The 16,226-nt window shown below is 41.3% G+C and overlaps 2 protein-coding genes across 4 annotated transcripts in view; both read right to left on the reverse strand.

Annotated features, from left to right (window-relative positions):
- chrnb2 (cholinergic receptor, nicotinic, beta 2) overlaps positions 1-2,464 on the reverse strand; it is a 28,043-nt gene extending 25,579 nt beyond the window's left edge. For all 3 annotated transcript variants that reach the window (XR_001662647.1, XR_001662646.1, XM_007556114.2), the window contains exon 1: positions 2,016-2,464. Coding sequence is in view for 1 of the 3 variants with exons in the window: in XM_007556114.2 (XP_007556176.1) it covers positions 2,016-2,076 (61 nt within the window). In the remaining 2 variants the exon portion in view is untranslated. The remainder of the gene's footprint in view (positions 1-2,015) is intronic.
- Positions 2,465-6,691: 4,227 nt separating this feature from the next.
- On the reverse strand, positions 6,692-15,968 carry she (Src homology 2 domain containing E). The gene is made up of 6 exons (XM_007556118.2): positions 15,052-15,968; positions 13,915-14,041; positions 11,883-12,137; positions 11,296-11,656; positions 9,374-9,493; positions 6,692-7,835 (listed from the first exon to the last, which is right to left on the reverse strand). The coding sequence occupies exons 1-6, from the start codon at positions 15,496-15,498 to the stop codon at positions 7,643-7,645; spliced, it is 1,503 nt and encodes a 500-aa protein (XP_007556180.1). The 5' UTR covers positions 15,499-15,968; the 3' UTR covers positions 6,692-7,642.
- Positions 15,969-16,226: the final 258 nt, after the last annotated feature.

The following is a 16,226-nucleotide window of genomic DNA, read 5'->3' on the forward strand; positions in this document are numbered from 1 at the left end:
ATGGATGGATGGATGGATGGATGGATGGATGGATGGATGGATGGATGGATGGATGGATGGATGGATGGATGGATGGATGGATGGATGGATGGACAATCTGAGCTGAACTCTGCTGTGTCTCTACTGAAGCTATTGTAATTCATCCAGCTGATGTCGGATGGTGAACCATTTGAGCAGACAGCAGAAGTAAGCAGACAGAAATAAGGGTAAATGACATCCACAAACACTCTGCTGATTTGCTCTAAATGGACTACAGAGACAATTGTGTGAAAGATGCCTTATAATGAGCCAATGTATTTACAGTACGCCTTGCTTTTACCAGATTGGACCCCCTTCTGCTTGTAGAGAGCCTTAGTTATTTTAGCAGCTTTCAGTAAGGTGTTTAAAGCAGTCCCTGTTGGCATGATGGCATCACACAGAGGCAGAAAATGTATGCCTGGAAGGCACATCCATGACGTGAATCTACCAAAAATGTTCTACTGGGCTGAGATCTGAGGAGGCCGTAGGAGTACAGTAAACTCACCCTCACAAAACTTAAACGATATGAATTGAGCTTTGTTCTGTGGTGCATTTGTTAAAGGGACACAATGTGGTCAAAACGGGCTGAACATGGTCAGCTACCATACTTAGGTAAGCTGAAGTGCTTAAACAATATTCAATTATTGTCAAGAGGCTCAAAGTGTGCAAAAATATATTCTTCACACCATTACTCCACCACCAGTCTGAACTGTTGATGGAAGGCAGGAGAGAGCCGTGATTTTATCCTGTTTACACCAAATTATGCAACAATACGAGACTGATAGACCAGGCAACGTTTTCTGCCGTCAGTCTGTGTGAATTGCAATCTCTGTGTCCCATTCTGTGGTCTTCTGCCACTACGGCCCATCTGCTTCAAGGTACCATGTGTGCTACGTTCAGAGAACGCCTTAGCTGGAACGACATGTTTCCATTGTCTTGATTTTCTCTCAACGTATTGGCGACATCAAAGTGACATATTTCCTCTTTAATGGACTGTCCTCTATAAACTAGAGAGGATGTTAAGTGTGAAAACCCAGAGCAGATTCTGAAATGCTCAGCCAAGCTGGCACCGACTCCACCTCGAAAGTCGCTTCAATCCCCCGACATCCTCAAACTGGTGCTTCAGCAAGCCACGTCAAGATGTCCGAGTTGTTGCTCCCACGTGATTGACCGATACACAATATGCTAACAAGCACCTGAACAGGTGTACATGATGAGAGTATGCGCTCGGAGCGTGCCTTCCGTAAAAGCAGGAGGAAGACATATTTTCCAGTGGATGAATGATAAGTAATTTGTCCTTGGCAGACAGGATGTGGAAGCTGTTGCAGCTCCATGCCTCTCATTAACCTACCCACTCAAATCAAGACCTCAGTGTTAATGAGTGAGAGGGAAAGAGACACAGAGAGGAGAGTGATAACACAATTTATTTCACTCAAACTCCCTTTAACATTCATGTGCACTGCTTCAGCTAGATTATTAATTTACAGATAAATGTCTCTTTAATAGAAAAAAAAAATAGATTACCTGCTATTTAGATTACAGACATTAACACTATAGGCTTAACTGCCATTCCAAAATATAAAGAAACTGGAAAAATTACTTTCTTTAAAAAAAAACAACATCAAAGAGCACGATTTTCATTATAACAAGACTGTAAAAACGCATTATCTAATAAACAAATCCGCACAATAGTGTGCATTTGCCAGATTGCGCTCAGATATGGAGTGCGAGGATCATTTCTCTACATCATCGCGCTCGCTGCTGTTACAAGGAAAGATGGTGACACAGCAATGAAAGAGTCCTTTTCTCCACCTGCCTCCTCTCCAACATCACGCCGCTCATGTTTTTATTTTTTTTTTTAGGCTCGCTCCATCTTTACTTCCAGGATTCCCCAGTCATGGCCAAAAGCGTCGAGGGCTTTTATGGCTTGACAAGGTGATTATTGTCGCACAGGCGCATCGATGAACGGCAGCCAAATGGATGGAGAAAGTACTCACCTCCCACAATGGCGAAGAAAGCCAGCAGCAGCCGCGGCGGCAGCTGCCGGTGGTGCATCATCGTGCGCGCTTTGAGCCCGGAAAGGTGTTCACCCGGGATGGAGAGGCCACTCCAAGCGCACTCCGCAGTGTTGTTCCCCCACCTCCTCACGGCCCCCGAACCTCCTCTTTACTCTCTACCTGACATGGTGACGTCTCTCCGGGAGGGAAGGGGAGAGATGGGGCGGGGGGTATCTGCTCCTTTCCTTCCACGCCTGTCAGGGAGGGAATTAAGAAAAAATAAATAAAAAAAAAAAAAAAAAACAAAAAAAAACAGAAACGTGTTCTCGGTGCAGCCAGGTGAGCTGTGCGCTGAGCTGTGGGCTGCTGCTGCTGCTGCTGCTTCTGCTGCTGCTGACCGAGCCGAACGCCGCTTAGAGATGCGACGCGCTGGACAGGCGGGGGCGGGGCGCGCCGGGCACGATGGAGCAGCAGGGAGGGGAGGATGCACCTCAGAGCTCCACATCAGCCAGCCATGCCAGCGTCTCTGCTCACTCATCTCCATATAATATTAAGCACTCGCAGGCACGAACAGAATGTCCAATATTGACTTTCCAGTGACCTTGTCAAACTAGATGGCGTCTTGCCTGTTTTTCTGGCTGCTTCAAGTTTAATATCAGCCCTGGGCCAAATATCTTTTTAAATTTTATCATCTATAAATGATCTTTTTTTTTCCTTTTTTTTTCCTAATCGGCTTGTAATAAAAAAACAGGCTTGTTCCATATATGTTATATGAATCTAAATATTGTATATATTAAGTTTAGACTTCTTTTATACCTCTCATGTCGCCCTCTGACAAGATGCTGATGCCCTGTTAGAAACCACCGCAGCATTTCTCCATTAGTTTTACACAGCTACAAACCAAAACATTCTCCAATTATTCTTCACAAAATAACTCAGTCAGACTGGGTGGAGAGGAGCTGTGAGTTCAGTGGTCAAACTAGTTTAAAATGTTTTCTATTCTTCAACAAACCACTGTCGTGAACTGAGATTATTTATTCCATTGAATCTGTTGGGACTCTATTTACAGATTAGGTAAATACAATATCTGAAGACATTTTATTGGATTTTATTTAGGGGTGTTAAAGAGGGTGAATATAAACTTAATTTTATGATTTTTTTTTTTTTTTTTTTGTAAAAGGTTTTGGGGAAACAAAAAACTCCACGTGTCCTTTTCCATCTCACCAACATGCACTACTTTGTGCTTGTCTATCAAACTAAATATTGATCAAGTATTACTGTCACACATTTCCTGTTCCTCTTGTCTAAGGCTTCTGACTCAAAGTAACATGTAAAGAAGTTACACAGAAAAGTGGAAAAAATAAACAGGAGGAAGAAATGCATGCAAGAAATGAGTCTCAATGGTCAGGTAATATTGAAACAATATTAAATGAAATGTGAATCTCATCAAATTTGCCAGACCTAAAAAGGCCAGAGAAGACACAGGAAGTCAACGGTGTGTTGGAGGAACGTAGGGAAGGACTTAAGGGATGAATAAACAAAGTAAAAAGCAAGATGGAGGAGGCAGTTGCTGTGGTGACTAGGAACAGGTCCACCAAAGAAGCAGCCTGTCTCTTTTTCATATCATTTTCATCACACACACACAGAGCAGAGGCATATACAACTAGCTCACCATGCAAAATTATTCCCATAATATATTCACACACATGTGCACAGAGGAAAACTCTTCCATGGGTTCATCTTTAAACCCTCTCCTTACAATCTCATCCTTTCCCCGCCTCCGCTCTGCAGTGAATGAGCTGACCTGACAGTGCTCCTCCCCTGCTCTGAGTGCAGCTAGTCTCCCCGTGAATTATTTAGAAGCTGGGACCCCCACAAGTGCTTGTCTTCCCCTAACACCCACTCAGACTCCTTCTCTCTTTGCTTTTTTTAAAAAAATTTTCTCCGTCCCTTCCTGCCCTGCTGTCATTCTGTCTTCGCGTTGCTGCTATTACTTCCTGTGACTCTGTCACAGCTGGGAAAACACAGGGCACAAATCTCATCGTAAGTCACAGACTGATTATCGGAGTAGGACAAATGAAGCAGAAGAATAGAGAGGCAGGAAACTGATTTTTATTTTCAGGACAGTTTTTATTGTTTCTCATTTATGTTTTAGAGGATTGAAGATATTTTATTTTTGGTTAGTGTTAATCTTGAGCTCAGTTGCTGCCAGATCAGCTGGAATGTTCCTCAGTAGTAGTTCTTCACACAGGCAGCATGGCTCACTGCCCAGGTCAGGCCTCTCTGGTAGCCCCCAGTTGAGATATTTTTATTCGTTGTCTGTAGGTTCACTCGTTTTGAAATGTTTTCCTGGCTGCAGGGGCACAGTTTGACATTTGAAGCATCATCTTAAAAAATATTTATTTATTTGTTTGCTTGCTTACTTACTTACTTAATTTTGGTCATTTGGTAGTTTTGGTTGTTTTGTACCTGACGTTTAATAGACCAAGATAATTAGACAAACCAGGCATCAGTTCATAGCCACTGCAGGTTTTGTACCAGGATTGTCAAGTGACTTAAGTTATTTTCTTTAATCAGAGCCGGTCTTAGCCTGTTTGGCACCATGGGCAAACCACCCCTCTGACGCCCCGTTCCCTCCATGAAGTTGCTGACCTTGGGTGTGGGGGTCAAGTGTCATAAGTATCATTAGGAATGAAGAAGCGATGGGTGAAATGACCCAGAACTGCTCCAGAATAAAACAGCATTGGTGTGTGATGATGCTAAAATATAGCACAGGGTCCATTGTGTAAGTTTAGCAGGTTACATGCTTACCAAGTTTTTGCAGGGAAACAACATAACCCTTAGGGAATGATGTTCAAGAAAGTAATAATAGTTAAGACAGTGATAGAATAGAGAGAGAACGCCATTTTTATTTTACAATCTTACCATTTTACAATCTTTTTCTTTGTACAAAAACAAAAACAACTCGCTGTTGTGAGTATTTGCTAATTTGCCGATATTAAAAACTGTTTTAGACACTAGCAACAGCAGATATCAGCCTAAAATTCGTTTTGATTGGCAAAACCTTTCAAGCAGTGAACTGGTGGAGCTCTAAAGTGCTACTTTTCTAATTTCCTTTTGGATCCAACTTAATATTACTTAAAAAGAAACAATAATAAGGCTACAACTCTTCCTGCACTAATACTGTGGCATAGACACAATATGCCTCGGTGTTAATGCTACATTGCATACAAATAGGACCAACAATTGGGGATTGACTTTCCCTATTTAAGCTTCGTATGCTAACTCTTAAGTTGCTGTAACCTACAGGCACCACAAGGAGGTGCTGTAAGACTCATGTGTCCAGCACCCCAAGCCTCATTTTAGTTTTGCCCTGCTTTATAATTTAATTAAGAGAACGTACTCAAAACAAATCATTGTTGTGTAACCTTGCAATCTGTGACCAACTGAGACGCAGAATACCAAAGATGCAGAGTCTCTTCCTGACTGCAGAAGCTGACTAAAACAAGCGGCTTCGGACGGGTATGTTCTGGAGGCAGTCTTGCACTCTGACCCACCAAGGAGGTGTTGCACAACCAATGAAGCGACTCAAGGAGCTGACATTGACAGGAGTGTCTTGCTGGGCGATTTCTAACACTCACATCTCATATTGCAGCGGTTCATTCACAAACCATCCAGGTTTGACTGTGTGGGACCTACATCGCTACTATGGCTACAATTATTCATAGCTCTTTTCATACCGCAGCCTGTCTCTCCTCCCACTTTCTCCTCCCTCTCACCATTCCCTGTAGAGATGGCGCTACCTCACTCCAACTACTCACCATGGCAACATGGTAATCCCTGAACAGAAATATTCTCACTGCCTTACTCTCTTTTTTAGAGACACGGAGAAAAAGGAACAACATGTTCACACACACTCACTTACACATGGGTGCACAGAGTCACGCCTGCACAGTCATGCACACGCTCCGTTAGAGATGCTCATGCAACCCAGCACACTGGTGTTTACTGGTTAAATACATATTACCACAAGCCCATGACTTCGATAATTGTTGAGGATTCTTGCTGACTGTTCATCTGTGTGTGTGTGTGTGTGTGTGTGTGTGTGTGCGTGCGTGCGTGCGTGTGTGTGTGTGTGTGCGTGTGTGTTGGTGAGGACTGAAACAGCATCCACTAGAGAGCGGACAATTCAGTCTGTGTTGGTTGAACGTGAACCTCAGCAAAAACGTCTACTGAAACATGTTATTAGAAAATATCTCTTTGGTACTTTTGCACCTAAAGTTATTCACTGTTCGCCTAGGGTGCTGTCAGCCGGCAGACATATATGGGCCTCATATGGGATACATAAGAGCAAGTAATTTGGGTTCCAAAAAGGATTTTTTCCCCCACTGTTTCCATCGTGTCCCTACAGAGGTTTGCCCATGTAGTTTTCAGTGGGATCCAGGTAGCACTTGCTAGAAACACTGAAGGGATCCATGACCTCCCAGAGGTCCAGACGAGGAGGAATAGATTCGTATATGATGCATGGGCATGGGGGGTGTCAAGTTACAACATACAGTGCAATATAAAGCACGGAGGCTCTGAGTTACAGAAACTTTATTAGACAAAACACATCAACACAAAGACAAACAACAAAACGGGAAAAGAATGTTAAGAAATGAGAAAACAAAAACATCACATGATAGAAATTTAATCGCATAGCATCTTAGATACAAAAACAGCACATGAGTATAAAATGTTAACAATGTTTACAGTTTGGTTGTAGCCTACTTTTTGTCTTTTAGTTGTGCTTGCTGTTATTTTGCATCCAGAAAAGTAATTTTTTGTATATTTCTTTTTCTCAGTTTTCCAGTGTTTTGCCTGTTATTTCCAACCACAGAGCTCCAATATTAGCAACTTCCTTTTTTTAGCCTAAACTGCAGAGGCTTTATTCCAGATGTGTTTTGCAGAGTTACACATGCCAAAACACTTTTTCTGACTGTGTTCTTGCAGTTTAATGAGAACTCCTCAGTTACACTCACTCTAATCATCCAATCAATAATGCTCATTCTCCTGACAGACAAAGAGGCCGGAAAAAGGAGTTTCAGGGCAGATCAATAGGCTCATTCACAAGTCAGGATACCTGAACATACTCTAATCAGGCATATTGGTCTTGCAGATGGGGCTTAACTGGATATAAGCAAGATAATTAATTATGTTGTCACTCTTTTTAGAACACTCCTTGAGGATTTTACACAGATCTTATAGTGGCTACTTTATATACGTGATTCAATTTGACATAGAAGTTTGTATGCATCATTAGGGTGGTCAGGTAATGTTATGTGAAGATTTTCTGTGAACTTATAGACAAAGCAATGAGTCAGATGCAACATACTGTAACAATAAATTGGCCATCTTCCTGTTCAGGTCACAGATTTACTTTTTGGCAATTTTATAGAAGTAGGATGGACTAACATTGACCACTAGGTGGTGTATTGAGGCAATACGACCTCAGGAGGTACACTCGATCATTTATAAAGGAGAATATCCTGAAGTCTGTGCACAGATTTATTAAAATGTATTATCGGAGAGTCACGTGCAGTGGCCTGCTAATGCACTTCCTTATATTTCCTTGGTCTCTTCATGTTTTAGTGCTGGCGTAGCACTGGATGCTGCAGGGTCATATGTTCTGCTCCTGTGAAAGGCAGCCTGTGAGAGCAGTAGTGATAGACCAGCTCAGGGATGCTGGAAAACACACAGCTGCTCTGATCCAGGGTGTAGCCCAATCCCTTGCTGCTCTTAGTCTGGGCCACAATGATATGAACACAACTTTGACTGGTCCTGATGGAGCCAAACAAAAACAGAGAAGAGAAACATATAAATAATACATATCCATGACTACACTCTCAAAAAAAAAAAAAAAAAAAGAAGACAATATTACAAGCAGGGGTCCTGAAACTACTGATGTTGTAAACTGGAAACATCATCAATCCCCTAATGAGGCTGTGTATCTCCTGAGTTCAGTGAATGGTTAAATGGGGTTAATGATGTGAACTCCCAAGTGCATGAGCAGTGTACAACAAATGGGCACTGAGGCGCATGAAGACACACTATTACTCAAATCGCATACATCCTCTCATTGTCACTGCAAGGCACACAGAGTGTGTGCACTGCACACAGTCTTGGTATAACTCTGGTAAAAGGAAAAAAAAAACATTAATAATTGTTCCCCTCATATTTCATCTGAGGATAGCAACTTATTAGAGAAATCTGCTGGCGACTGAAATCAGTCATTTTTCAGCTTGATCAGCCCTGACCTGTGGCTCTTTTTGTTTCCTGATCAGTAAATGCATCACACATAGGAATTACGAGATCATATCAACAATGACATTTTTGCAATGGACGCTATCACTCAATGAAAACACATTGCTACATTGTCAGGTCTTTTTAACACCAGAAAAGAGTTAAAAATAAAAAAAAACCAAGTTAAGCTCTGAATAAATTTTTTATAGATAATTTTCAGTTTAATCAGTCCTAATCTTTGACCAGCTGGTGGAAAACTAAAGCAATCCAACGTTTTCTCCAATTAGTGAATGCACAACCAAATTTATTAACTACAGCGCTCTTTAATGAAGACACAGTTACTGAAATAAACTGATACAAAGTTTGCTGTTTTCAGTGTCATAAATGTTGCAAACTATTTAAAATAAAACTCGGTGATATAGAGACGTGTCTGCGGTTTCTTCAGGCTTTGAGACACAAAGGAGAGTAGGATAAAACAGGAAAACTGAATACAATACAGCAACGTTGCTCTGTTTTATACTTTTGAGGTCACAAAAAATGTCTGTCATTGAACACAACAGTTTTGCAAATGTTAATATCTTCAAGTTAAAGCAACAAACTGTAGCTTTTCTAGAATATCCACCCAAAGACTGCTTTTTAATTATTCCTAGTTGGGATGTAAAAGTAATTTCACAAAAAAAAATACAATACTGAAAACAGTTTAAAATGTCGATTCTGCAATAGATAAGTAATTTTAAAACAATTAAAACTGTTCTACTGCATCTGCTGCTTTCTTACCCTTTTTTCTAAAACAAATAATATCCACTAGCAGAAGGAAAAGAAGAAAACCATCATATCCACCATATTTTGAATATTGTTCATCTTGTAATAAAGAAACATCAAACTCAGCTGAAATCTGTATCAGAAAGTCACATTAACAAAACCTGGAGATTGGAAGTTGGTCACAAAATTCTGATCAGTTCATCTCTACTTAAAATATTGCAAAAAAGCTTAAAAGTGATTGAAATCATCGGAAACAATCACTTAGAGACTGAACATTCTGCATGCACTACACTTACATACATGCATTTACTTACTTTAGGGCGATGGAGTATTTACTAGTCCCTGATTCGCTGTCTCTGACCAAGAAGCTGGCTTCCCTGCAGCGCTGCAGCTGAGCCTCAGCCTGCTGTCGACTCACGCTGCCATGGTACCAGCTTGAAGAAGTGGATGGAAGGGGGTGGAAAGAGAACGGGACGAGATGCAAAGAGAGTAGATCACTATCATATAGCACAGCGACATCTGACATCTGTCAAATATTATGTAATGATCTGATACTGACATGTAAACACAAAAAAAGGTACAAACAGGGGAAAATGAAGGACAAAAGTCAGCTGTAATTTACTGTCAACTCGATTAACTGTTTACAGTTTGGCAGATAAAGGCGATAATCATAAATGTAGATGTAAAAGGGTAAAGTGACTGTGACAACATAAGTGGCTGTGCGGCGTGTTCAGATCCATAGTGTTGCTGACAGCAGCTGCAGGCAAGCGACCTATATAAACACTAAAGTTATTCAAACACAGCATGAAAAAAGTAAATTCAAACAGGCTCAAAGCATGTTCCACACATTTAAAGAAAGGCCATGCTTAACCATATAAGGACAGCTTGACAGGCTTACAAGTAAAATAACACTTTTCTGCCTGCCCTTCGTTAAGGTTCACCTGAAGGTTTCGCCCTGAATCCTTTATTTACATTTAGCGCCATTCCATGAGGAAGAGCTTTGCTTCTGGTAACAAACAGCTAAAATCGCAAACTTTTTGCAGGGTAACATATGAATTTAGCCTTTTTTTTTTCTCTCTCTCTCTCTCAACTACATGTGACCTCATGACTTCCCCCGATAAAGCAAAAGGAAATTTGCTGTATCAACATCCACAAGGCAAATGTAGGTTTATTTAAGAAGTTATGACATGGCTACAAGAAAACAGTCATTTCCTTAAACTTGCCCATAACAATCAAAGAAATAATTACAATATTTAAAATAGGAATTATTACAAACATGGCTGGGAAGTGACCCAAGGTTATGTTCTTACTACACAGTGAGCAGAATGTAAATAACGGTAAAACTAATGGTTACATAGTCACAGTTGAAGTTGAAGAACAGCAGTAAAGAATGCCATCTTGTGGTTGTTAAGTACCTATAACAACCAGGTAGACAAGTCAGGAAAAGGCCTTTTGATGTCCAGCCATCGCTAATTGAACCTTTGCTGAAACTGGGTTCTTTGGTAAAATGTTTTATATCACAAACACCTTAAGTGTTTCTGGCACAAAACCAAAGATTAATATGTGGAAAAACATCACATTCCCACTGTTAAGCAAAGTGAGGAATCTGTGATGCTGTGGGCTTGTTTCTCTTCTGAAGGCCCTGGCTAGAGGGCATAGTGTCTGAAATACTGCAAGGTTTCGTGTAAGAATGTACTCCCTTTACCAGAAAACTGAAAATAAATCATATTTGTCTTTTTTTTTTAGCGATAATTATTTACATCTGGCCCTAAGCTGGAACCATATGTTTGGTTCAGATAAGAGTAAAATGAAAAATTTTGGTAATGGACACTATGTGCTGCTGGCATAAAGTACATGACGCATTCAAGTGGATGATGAAATTTGGAAAAAGTCTCTCAAAAATTATAAAATATATAAAATTAGCCTTCCTCCTTGGCCATCTCGAACCTCAGACTCAAATCCTGCAAAAAAACAAAACAAAACAAAAAACCTGAACCCAGGAATCTTGGTGTACTGGGCAAAAAAGACTGATAAAAATGAGGCTTCTTGGGCTTCTTGGGCTCCTCAACATTCAGGAGTGCCAGAGAATGTTGAGGTCCTGTTATGCCGAACGCATCATATTTACTTGCAGGTGCAAAATGACAGCTCTAAAGCAGGACTTTCATATTTTTATTCAGAGGGACAAAGCTGTGACAAGAGAAGTCTAGCAAAGAGGTGGAGGATGTTATTGTCTTACCTCTGCTTCTCCAAGGGCAGACTGCAGTCCATTTTGGACATCTCCCCATCCAGAGGAAAACAGGGCAAAGTAGGTGATGGAGGGGACAGTTTAGTTGGACTGGACGAGGGTGAGAGGGGAGACAACTTGAGAGTGGGGTAAGAAGGAGACGGTGAGGTCAGAGGGGAGAGTTTAAGAATAGGAGAAGACGGAAAAGACGTGGAGGAGGAAGTTGACGCAGAAGTTGAGACGAGAGTCTTGTGGCTCCAGTTCCTTGCCTTCAGCGTCTGCTGCTGCTGCTGCTGCTGCTGCTGCTGCTGCTGACGGCCAGAGGTTGCAGTATTCTCTTTACTGGAAGAGCAGTCGACGCCCTCAAACTGAGCTGAAACGAAGCAGGACAGATAATATCAACATTTCATAACAAGTCCTATCAAAGCATGCCAGGGATACTAAGTAAACATTTCCCTGGAAGTCCATTCAGAAACATAGTTTAGTTTCCTCTCTAAAGCAAACACAAAGCTGTTGTATAAAACTGCTGTATAAATGGCATTCTTCCTCCACGCCCCGGTCCTCCACCCTTCCTATCACCGTCTGCCTCCTTTCTCTACCTGACAATGCTCTGACAATGTCCTCCTTTCTCCACTCCCATGGCAGCTCATACTCCCCAGCCGGACGGACATCAGACTCTGGTCGTGTGACAGGGATCCACACGCCCTCGCTGTCGCCCTCCAGTCCGCCTTCGTAGGGCGTGTCGTAGATGTTAGGGGGCGAAGGTGTCCCGTCCTCCCCCTTCTCCTCTTTCTGACCTCGGTCCAACAGGACGCACACTTTCAGGAGATCTTTGGAGCCCCGCCGACGAACCTCTGTCATGGAACAGAGTCAAGAATTTCTATTTAACAAGACTGTAATATAGGGCTATGTGCAAACTCATTGTCAAAGTTTCTGTTCAGTGTCAGGGTGCGTTTGGACTGGGTTTTTTTGTTGTTGTTGTTGTTGTTTTTTTTAGCGTGGTGGGATGTTCGTACTACAAATAACTTCCATCACAAGTCCCTAATTTTCACTAATCCTGTCCAGTGAGATTGGTGACTTGTCCATGGCATCTTCGGACTGAAAATAGGCACCAGCATCCCTGAAACCTTCCAAGGATAAATGATTATAGTTATAGGAATATAGATTTTCTCTTATCCAAACTGGGTCAAAATGCTAACTAATATTTGACCAGAAAAGCTTTCGCAAGATTTATCATGACTGAACTCACATTGACTTCACCAGACATTCTTCTTGTTATTATAACCAAATAGACCAATGATCGCCTTGCTTGACAGTAAAGCTATTCTCCGAAAGACATTTGGTTTGCCCAAGTGGGGAGCTGCAAATTTCAATTAGGCCTACAAATGTAAATTTTGGAGCAGTGTTTAGACATCTCAGCAGAGAATGGCACTGCTCTTCCAGTCATGGTAATTTTTGGTCAGTGGCAGGTTTCAGGTTTTTGAAGTTAGTTAAGGGACATCTGTTCAAGTATTAGTGAAGATTCATGGATATTTTTAAGCATTTATGTGAAACATAGGTCATGTATGAATTAGTCCAAAAACTCCTCTCCAAAGTTCATATTAGATCACCTAATTCTTGTTTTGGAGATGTATCAGTGTTGCCTGTTAACTGTGACCATTCCGACTAAATAAGAAACCGTTCCACTACATTATCAAATATCAATATAAAATTTCCAAAACTCCATATTTTTGTAAGTAAGATCAAATAAGGCAAAAGTGTGCCTGATTAGGAATACATTTATGACTGACTTTGTTGTTACATTTTTCAATTACATAAGCAGAGCAACGTGATTATTTTGATATTCATCCGAAGATAATTATCTTCTTTCTTTTACTAAAATGTACTAATTGGGCACTGCTCGCATGCATCTTGTTCAGGGGAATTTTACTTATATTTCCTCGCAGCCTGACAGGTAGCCTGTGTGTCTGCACTATTGTGTGACCAAACAATGGAGTTACAGGAAGAAAAGGTCAGCGCCGTTGCTGATTGGCTGGGTGACTGCACCACTTCCTGACTGCTGGGAAGTGATTGGGTTTAGGACCAGGAGAGAAGTGGTGGTGGGATGTGAGGGGTGGCGGTGGTGGTAGGGGGGGACCCTTTGGATTGTTGTCACACACACGGGGGACCATGAAGTGTTAGATGTGTCTGCTTCTGTGTGTTTGTATGTGTGCAGGGTAGTTGGAGTGCAGGGGCACATTTAGAGCCAATGTTCTATCAAGAGAATGGGGCAAAGGAAACAGAGGCAGGAGACAGGAAGCTGGAAGAGGAAGCTGCACCCATTGTCCCTGCACAACAGTGTTACTATAGCAGCCGCCGGCCAGGAGGAAAGTCTTTGCACAGACAGAGGGTATAGTTTGGCTCCAGGTCCCTTTAAAAGTCATTATTTGGAAAGACGGTGGGACAGGGTGAACAGAGGAACATGTAAACAATGTACTGTTTTCATGTGAGTGAGTTTTGACTTATTCTGTTGAATCGTTTTCACAAATTCGATGATAATTAATGAGCTGCATGCTCATTTAGTCAGGATGCCACCTTAAACTCTGAGATAAAATTATAATTGCTTTAAAAGATGTCTTAACTCAAACTCACCTGTGATGATGACCTGGGCGTCATACGGCTCCATGTAACCATCGTTCACCCCTGCTCTTTCCGCCTCTCGCTGCTCTTTGGTCTTCTCTGCATCAAAAGGATCTGCATAATCCTCCAGGATTATCAACTGTGAAAAGGAAGAACCAAAATGAAGGCCTGCTATTTCTCTGATGAAGCTTTTCAGAAGAGAACATTAGGAATCCAGGACCCAATGAGTGTGTGTGATTGCGTGTGTGTGCATGTGTGTGGTGTCCATAACTGAGTGACAAGTAATAGAGGGTCAAGCGGAAATGTTTGTGCAAAGAGGTCAGTGCATTGTGTTTGCCTGTTTGATGTGACACAATGTAGTAGAACTGCATTGTGTTCTTTTGAGAGGGATGGAAATTGAATATGAACTGAGGTGAGGAGGGAGAACACAAAGAAAAACGCTCAAAACTTTATGAACTGATGCCTTTCAATCTAATGCTCCTTTGTTTGCTTTTGTTTGTAAAGAAAAAAAAATATCTCTTTTTGTGTTTGCTTTGGTTTTATTTTAACTTGAAGATCTAGAAATAACAATGACAAATAATAATTCACTTGAACAAATGTCCCTTAAGTAACTTCAAAAATTTAAATGGAAAGAAAATGTATTTGGTAAAAATTTAATGTTTATTTTTTGTTGTTGTTGTTTTAAACATTGTAAAAAAAACAAAAAAAAAACACCTTGGACTTTTGTCTGTTTTTGGACTTTTTTTAAGATACTGATAATAAGGTACAATATATATATATATATATATATATATATATATATATATATATGTATCCTTTGGGTTTTATTTGCAAAGCAAAGTCAATCGGAATTATTTTTGGTACATTTAAAATCACATTTGGTTCACTTTTTTTTCATTGTTTCCATTTTATTCGCAAAGAAAACATAGGAAATTTTAAAAAATATATATCTATAGTTTTTTTCAAAGCTACATTTGATACATATTCCTTCTGTTTTGGTTCAGTTTTTTAAAGAGAAATAGAAAAAAAATAGTGCATTTTTCTCTGCTTCAGTTTTGTTTCAAAGTAAAACCTGTGGCAATATACAGCATATATATATTTTAATTCCACTAATTCTAGTAGCATTTAGTTCAGTCTGAAGTAACTCACCGTAGTTTTTATGTCTGACTTTCCCTTCTCGTTCTCTGATAACTTCTGTTCACTTATCCCATCGAGTTTGGGGGTCTTGTCCTGCTTGTCCACCTTGATCATCCTGCTGATGTACGCCTGTGCCAGACTGGAGCTCCTCACCGGACGGTTTTCATCTGGCGCCCCATTCTCAGTTTTGGAGTTTTTTCGACCTTTCCCAGTGGTCAGGCTATCCCAGACAGTTCCTCCATAACCTGCGTTTTTGCTACCCAGCTCTGTGGCAGAGTTTTTCCTGTTTCTCCCAGCTAACAAACTCCCCACTCCTCCATCTTTGCGCTGATTTCCCTTCAAACTGTCCCGTGAAAATGTGGGCTTGGGTCTAGTTTGTGAACCCGACTCAGAGGCAGAACGGACTCTCTCAGTTCCATTTTTCAGGTTGATGGGGAAATCTCGGAACCATTTTGCCATGATTGCACTTGTCCGAGGTTTTAAACGCCAATAGATCCGTGTTCTTCAACTTTTTCTTGCATTAGGCTAAGCTTTGCCCCTGCGTAACAGCTCCAACTTTTACGCACGCTTATTTCGCCTACTTTGACGTCGAGATGACTTTGGCATGCAGTTATATCTAGCGAATCCAACTGTACCAAGCGAGGTTTTTGGGCAGTGTGATGGTTTCTTGCGCTGGACACTTCCTGGGGCTCTGGTGCGTTCTTGGACAGGTTTTCTCGTCAGAGGCTGTGCTGTGGTCACGCTGCAGCTGCAGCGACAACTATCCCTGCAGTTTGAAAAGCAGCTTCTGCAGAGCGAACACCCGAAAGAACTGGAAGTTTTTCTTTGAACTCAGTAAAGATCCCATTCCCAGACCGTGAGATGCGGGTGCGTCCAGTCAGCCAGTCAAGAGAAGTGATGAGATGGAGAGACAAGCTGCTGTGAACGGATAAAGCTAGAGTCGTGGGGAGGAGCTGTGTGGAAGGGGCGGTGTGGGAGTGAAAGTCTTCAAAGTATGTCCACAGTCAGGTTGTGTATTGATATTGTAAGAAAAAAAAGTAGCAATAATAACCATTTAAGGCAGTGTCAGCGTCAGAGTGCTGAAGGCCTGTGAGAATCTACTATGTGGGATTCTGCAGCACCTCTCCAACCTGGGACCATGATTACCTAACAAGCAGAGCTCATAAGACAAACAGGTTTTGTCTCTG

This window comes from Poecilia formosa, unplaced genomic scaffold (genome assembly GCF_000485575.1).
Source record: "Poecilia formosa unplaced genomic scaffold, Poecilia_formosa-5.1.2 Scaffold77, whole genome shotgun sequence".
Lineage (NCBI taxonomy): Eukaryota > Metazoa > Chordata > Actinopteri > Cyprinodontiformes > Poeciliidae > Poecilia > Poecilia formosa.